The 7,466-nt window shown below is 48.0% G+C and overlaps 1 protein-coding gene across 1 annotated transcript in view; it reads left to right on the top strand.

The window, feature by feature from the left end:
* Positions 1-3,695, top strand: part of Igll5 (immunoglobulin lambda like polypeptide 5) — a 6,728-nt gene extending 3,033 nt beyond the window's left edge. Inside the window, exon 3 of the mRNA XM_023720945.1 lies at positions 3,262-3,695. Within this exon, the coding sequence (XP_023576713.1) occupies positions 3,262-3,581 (320 nt within the window). The 3' untranslated portion in view covers positions 3,582-3,695. The remainder of the gene's footprint in view (positions 1-3,261) is intronic.
* The last annotated feature ends 3,771 nt before the right edge of the window (positions 3,696-7,466 follow it).

Genomic DNA, 7,466 nt, shown 5'->3' with positions numbered 1-7,466 from the left:
AAAAAAGGGTATACAGATGAATGTCCATTTTGTATCTGTGTATTCAAAATGGTTAGGATAGATATATAGTTACATTCTCTTAATGAACAGAATGATTTGCTCTAATGGTGTTTGTAAATAGGATATTATGTCCGCATCTTGTACAGCAATTAACCACTAGGCAGAATGTACGCAATGTGTTAATTATTGAAACTGTCCTACCAATTTGGTTTGAAACTGTCTCATTGCTATTTGTTTATCAATAACATTATGAGAAGAAAAAAATAAAAAATAAATAAAAGAAAGAAAGAAGAAAGAAAGAAAGAAAGAAAGAAAGAAAGAAAGAAAGAAAGAAAGAAAGAAAGAAAGAAAGAAAAACTCAGCCTAGAGGAATGGGATAATTGGTTATTGCCTCATGGTACAGCCAGCAGAAGAACAATCTGCATGGCAAGGAAGCCATTGGGGACATAGAGAAAATGAGAAAAGACACCAAGGTAGGCACAGAATGGGCAGCCACTGACTGTGTGAAGGAGGCAGTGTGGGAGACAGGATGGACACAAGGACTAGAGCTGGGGCCCGGTACGCATAGACCATGGCAGGCTGGCTGTGTCAAGAGGGCTTCAGAAATGCTCCAGCTCTCAGGAAGCTGGAGATCCAGTCTTCAGTCCCACGAGTCCACACTGCTCTCTTCCCCTGCTGTGGCTGAAACTTCCCCAGACACGCCTTCAGCCGGAGGTATGGAAGCACCCTGTGGCACCTGGAGGGGCAGACATCCTACAAGTGACAGCCCTGGAAGTATGTCTCAATCCTCTAGGCTAAGAGCTCACAGACTGTGATCACTGCACCTAGCTTCTGAGCAACATGGAAGCTGCCCCCACTGGAGCTAAGGAATAGCCAGAGCAGGCCAACGACTGGACCGACAATGACAGGGAGCTCCTCAGGCACAGCAGTACAGAGAAATTAGTAGATTTCCTTCAAAGATCATGATGGCCACAAGATCATAAACCCCAGCATCTGAATTAGAAAGCAGATGGGGTCTTCAAAAGTCCCATGGCACACGTTTGATGCCATTTCACAAGACTGGAGCCTCAGCCCACGTAGGACTAGAACACTACTCCCTGGTTTCAGACGCCAAGATACATCTGGTAGTCAGGCACAGACAGAAGACAAAGTCCTCTTTATTTCATGATAACTTCCTCTATTGTGGAACTTTCCACACAAAATAGAGTCCAGCAAACAACAGATTTTATAATGCCATCAAGTGCTGTCCAAATATTGAATTTGTTGATCATTTTCTTTTTCCCACAATAGAACAACCTCTTCTTTGCTTGACACTTTGATGAAAATTCCACATATCCCTTCTTCCACCTGTAGATATTCCACTTCTGTGCCAGAATAATGGCAGCATAACTATAATATGATTGTGAAATCTAAAGACTACTCAATAATAACATGTGTACTCCAGGTCTCCTCAATCTCTCACAAACATCAGGTCTCACTTGTGTTAAGAGTGCTTATTTCATATGGATGTTCCCTACTGTGTAGGAAGATGAAGTGAAGTTTCAAATGGACTTTGCTGCTTGAGTTCTCTGCCTAATGTCACCTGCTAGAGTCCCCAGACTGCTTTCTTAGTTTCTTGCCAGGTAGGATCTCCATAAACTAAGCTGTTAGTCCTGGGAATGTCCTGGTCACAGGCCAGCCCTCAGTCTCACCAACCTGTCCCCTGCTTTGCTCTGCTGCTCCATTTCCTTCAAAATATTTCTTCCATAGAGAGTGTGAAAGCATTCAGGTGAGCCCCAGGGAGGCCCTTCATTTATTAGGAGGGTGAGCTTCTCCAAGGGAAGCATCACGCCCTTGTTGCATCTGTAACGAGTTTTCCCTCCTCTCAGGCAGGACACACAGGTCCAAGGGGGGCTGCGCCCAGCACAGCTGCAGCTGGGGTCAGGGAGGGGCAAGGCCAGGAGGGGTTTTTGCACTAGTGTGTGTCACAGTGTTGGGTTTTTGGTGGAGGCACCAAGCTGACCGTCCTAGGTAAGTGACTCCTTTCCTTCTCCCTTTATACAAGCCTTGATTTGAAAAGCTTTCTGCTGTTTGTGAGACTTTTCTGGATTGACTCTCAGCCTGGGATCAGACTATCTCTGTGCATTTTGGCTGCGGGTGCTGGCTGACCTCTTCTCTCCCTGTTCAGACCTTCATGCTTGCCTTCGCTGGTCATCAGCACTCTGTTCCCCTGACCTCAGATAAAAGGACAGAACAAGATCACTTACTAAGGCTTGTCTGTCTGTCTGTCTGTCTGTCTGTCTGTCTGTCTGTCTGTCTGTCATTCTCTGTCTGATTATCAGACTGCCCCTCATGGTTGGTGGGTATCTCAAAAGTGTACTTTTCTACTCTCCTTCCCTTCTAATGTCTGTCCGAATGATGAGCTTTGTGCAGTGAGTTTTGTGATGGTATAGATATGTGAGGTCCTAACATAGACAGATGGGAGAAAAGAGGCCCTGAGGCTTATGAAAACTGGGGAACTTAGAGCGACCTAGAACGCTAAGGGCTGAGGTTATGACACCGCAGGTCAGAGGCCCCAATCATATCCTTGTAGTGGCTACTTACAATTCAAGACCGAGACCAAGATAAGAGGTAGAAGTGATCCCCAAGCCACCATGGGCATCAGATCTCTCAGCCAAACTGAGACTTTAGAAATTTAGAAGATAAAGGGTGAAACCTCTGGGCCACGGAGCCAAGTTAGGGGGTGATTAAGGTCTACAGTGCAGAACTGAGTTCTTGGGTCTCTGGGACATCTGCTTCTCAGAAGAGCCAGGCCCTGAGTTCATAGATGATCAGGCCCAAGGCAGCCAATGCACAGGTCTGCTATTTTAGTGGCTTTAGAGACAACCTGTTCACAGAGCAGATACCATGTATATGGGGAAATTGTGCCATGTTGCAGGCCAGGCCTGGGGTGAAGCTCTTGAGTTAAGGGCAAATTATACACTCAGACTCCAGAGAGCAGGAAGGACAGGTCACAGACTGCACTGCTCACAGCCTGGTAACTGAGGCTGAACACGCTGCAGAAGGCAGATAGTAGTTGGGAAATCCAAGGGAGGCTACATGAAAAAGGGTTCTAGAAAAACTCAAGGCCAGTAGCTACCTAACAGGCTTCAGTAATCCATAGGGAAGGTGGTGAAGATGTACAAGAGTGTCATAACAGGATCAATCAGATGACTTTGTGCAGGAGGATCCAAAGCCCCCACCTCAGCTCTGCTCAATCCTGTCCCTCTTGTGTTGGCCCAGGTCAGCCCAAGTCTGCACCCGCAGTCACCCTCTTCCCGCCCTCCCCTGAGGAGCTCCAGAACAACAAGGCCACGCTGGTGTGTCTGATGAATAACTTCTACCCGGGCGCTGTGACCGTCAACTGGAAGGCTGATGGCACCACTGTCACCCAAGGCGTGGAGACCACGCAGCCCTCCAAACAGAGTGACAACAAATACATGGCCAGCAGCTACCTGAGCATGACGCCTGCACAGTGGAGATCTCACCAGAGAGTCACCTGCGAGGTCACGCACGATGGCAGCACTGTGGAGAAGAGTGTGGCCCCTGCAGAGTGTCCCTAGGACCTTGCTGGGCACCCTATCCTCAGGGACCTGAAGTACAAGGACTCGGAGGAAGAGCCTCCTGTCCCACCTCACCTGCTCCTGACTTTCCTTTGATCCCCTTATTGCTCAATAAACCACTCTTTCTCGATCAGAAGTTCTGTTTTGTCTCCTTGTTTTCATCCATTATTTCATTGGCAAACATCTTAGGTTCTCCAGCAGGAAACTGTTTGGAATTTAAGCACTGCATGGTGTATTGCCCATGAAAGTTTTGAACTGGTCAAACTTTGCTATACTTGTCCGCTGATGCATGTGCTCACCAAACTCACACCAGGTGTTTCTCATGTTCTCCTCAATTCTGATATCCTCAACAGAGACCCAATCACATTATCATGCACCACTTCCATGGTACCATGGGTAACCTGCCCTGAGGGTTCCCTGCTCAGCTGCAGGGGCAGTTCCACTCCAGGATGTAGCATCGTCGTTATTCCATCCATCCCATTCCTCCGCTGAGTTCCCTAGCTGGTGGGACTGGGATCCAGCACAGTTAGCTGTCTCTGCAGAGTGGCCCTGCTAGGGAAAGAAAGGGAACCAGCAAGAAGAGAGGGAGCTGGGCATTGCAGAGAAATGAAGGAAGGCTCAAGAAACCAGCAGCAGGCTAGAGGCAGAAAGGAGGACAGAAAAAGGCATTTGAATCCAAGCAAAGGTTTATGCAGAGACAAGGGCTTTGCTTTTGGGTTATGTCCAACAGATCTATCCAAAGATCACTGATCAGCAGAGAGGTGCAAAGTTTCCCACCTTCAGGGAGCCATGAGAAGGCATGGCAAATGCAAGCCTCAAGTGCTTTGCTCAGGCTCTCACAGGGCCTGCTATCTCAGTGGAGATGCAGACAGGTTCTGCATGGCAGGGTGATTGTGTCAAGGGGGCTTCAGAAATGGTCCAGCTTTCAGGAAGCCCTTGATCCAGGTTGCAGTCACACCAGGCTGCACTCCCCTGCTCCCCTCATGTGCCTGAGACACCCGCAAGTGCATCTTCAGTCTACAGTCAAGACACATACTCTCAGGCTCCTGTGGGGGCTGTGCAGGCCCTGACAGTAGAACTCACTGTGTTTTCAGCTTTTAGCAACATGGTCGCTGTGCCCACTTGGGCTGTGGGACAGCCAGGCCAAGCCAAGGACAGGACTAACAGTGACAGGGCAATCTTCAGTAACAGCAGTGCAGAAAAATCAGTAGGGCTCCTTCAGTGATCCTGATGGCCATAAGGTCACAAACCCCTGCCTCTGAAGCAGAAAGAGATGAAGGTGAAGAAGGTCCCATAGCACCAGTCAGACACCTTCACACAAGTGTGAAGTCCCAGATCACCTAGGACCACACCTCGGCTCCCAGGGATCAGACACCAGGGTCCACCCAGAAATGAGGTACTGACTGGAGACAAAGCCCTCTTTATTTTATGATATGCTTCTGTGTTGGGGAATTTTCAACACAAAATAGATACCAGGGAACAAAAAAGGCTTCAATGATGCCATCAACCACTATCAAAATAATGAATCCATGGGTCATATTAGTTCGCCCACAACAGAATGACCTCTTCTTTACTTGGTATTTTGAAGAAAATTCCACCTATCACTATTTCTAACTATAAATATTCCACTGCTCACCTGAATGAGGACAACATAACTATAATATGATATTCAAACCTAAGATCAACTTGTCAATAGGAACTTGATATACAAATACTCCACATCTCTGCAAATCTTCCAAAAATGGAATATATGTCTTAGTTAGATCAGTTTGCAGTGCTGTTTCTTTCTACGTGTTCCTTTCTGTATCAAAAGATGAAAAGAGGTTTCAACAGGGCTTTGCTGCATGTGTTCTCTGCCTGGTGTCACCTGCTAGAGTCCCCAGAATGCTTTCTTCCTTTCCTGCCAGCTTGGGTCTCCAGAAGCCAAGCTGCTGCTCCTGGAATGTCCAGGGTCACTGGACAGCCTTCAGCCTCACTGAACTGTCCCTGAGTGGTCCTGTCTGCCTCTCCTTCTCCTTCAAAATATTCCCTCCATAGTGAGGATGAAAGGCACAGAGATGAGTCTCAGGGAGGCCCTTCATTTATGAGGAGAGCAGGATTTTCCAAGGGAGGCACCATGCCCTTGAGTCATCTTCAAATGATGTTCCCTTCTGTCATGCAGGACACATAGGTCCCCAAGAGGAGCTGCGCTCAGCACAGCTGCAGCTGGGGGTCAGGGAGGGGCAAGACCAGGAGAGGTTTTTGCACTAGTCTGTGTCACAGTGTTGAGTGTTTTGTGGACAGACCAAGCTGACCGTCCTAGGTAAGTGACGCCTTCTCCTTCTCTTTGACACTACCCATGATTTGAGAAAATCTTCTGTTTTAAGAGCTTTTCTGTGTTAAGTGTCAAGGCTGGCCAGATAGCTCAGTGAACTAAAGTACCTGCTTAGGCAGTTGCAGGGAACGGGGTTCAATCCCTAGCTTGCCATGCCAGCCCTGCCCCCAGGCCATGCTGAGATGTCCATTGAGGATTGAAACTGGGCATGGTGATGTGCGCCTGTAATCCCAGCACTTGGGAGGCTTAAAACAGAAGGATCACTACAAGTTCAATATCTATAGTGAGACCCTGTAGATTCTATACTAGATGCATGAAAAATAAAAAATAATAATAATAATAATAATCCTGTGCTAAGTATCAGCCTGGCATCAGACTTTCTTCTTGCATTTTTGCTGTGGGTGCTGACCTCTTCTCTCCCTGTTCAGATGTTCATGAGCGCCTTAGCTGTCACCAGCCTTCCTTTCCCTCTGACCCCAGATACAGGAACTGAACATGATAACTTACTAAGGCTCATCTATCTGTCTGTCTCTTTCTTTGTCTAATTATCAAGCTGTCTGTCTTGATTGGTGGGTGTCTCAAATGTGCACTTTTCCACTCTCCTTCATTTTCATGTCAGTCTGCCTGATGAGCTTTGTGCAATGAACTTTCTGATGGTGTAGACTGAGGCCCTAACATATGACAAACAGTAGAAAAGGGGCACTGGAGTTTTTGAAAAACTGGAGAATTTAGACAGAGCTAGAACTCTAAGAGCTGAGGCCGTGACACCACAGCTCAGAGGCTCCAGCTATACCCCTGTGGTGGCTGCTTACAATTCAAGGCTGAGACCAAGGTAAGAGGCAGAAGTGATCATCAGCTTCCGTGGCTATCAGATGTCTCAGCCAACAATTCAGACACTTAGAAGAAAAAGGGAAAAACCTCTGGACCAAATGGAGCCAAGTCAGAGGAGATTAACAGCTACAGTAGGAAAGTGAGCTTCTGGGCCCCCGAGACATCTGCTTCTCAGAAAAACCAGGCCCTGAGTTTACAGATGAGCAGGTGCAAGGCATGCAATTCACAGGTCTGACATTTGGAGTGGGTTTAGAGACAACCTGTTCACACAGCAGGCACCAGATGGGGGAAAGTGAAGCACACTGGAGGCCAGGCTTGGGGTGAAGCTCCTGAGCTAAGGGCAAAATTCTAGACACAGACTCCAGAGAGCAGGGCGGACAGATCACAGCCTGCACTGCGCACTGCCAGGAAACTGACCCTGCAGAGGCAACAAAAGAGAGGGAGTAGGCCAGGAAACCCAAGGGAGGCTACTTGGAAAGGAGTTCTGGAAACACCCAATGCTGCCTGCTCTCTAAGGGCCTCGAGTGGTCCATGGGGAAGGGTGTGCAGATATACAAGCTGGTCACTCTAGGATCAGTCAGAATGAGCATGCAAGAGAATCCACAGCACATAACTCACACGATGCTCACTCCCGTCCCCCTTGTGTTGGCCCAGGTCAGCTCAAGTATTCACCTTCAGTCACCCTGTTCCCGCCCTCCCCTGAGGAGCTCTAGGTGAGCAAGGCCACGCTGATGAATAAC

This window comes from Octodon degus, unplaced genomic scaffold, assembly GCF_000260255.1.
Source record: "Octodon degus isolate 3935 unplaced genomic scaffold, OctDeg1.0 scaffold00079, whole genome shotgun sequence".
Taxonomy (NCBI): domain Eukaryota; kingdom Metazoa; phylum Chordata; class Mammalia; order Rodentia; family Octodontidae; genus Octodon; species Octodon degus.
This window is presented reverse-complemented; position numbering and strand designations above follow the sequence as displayed.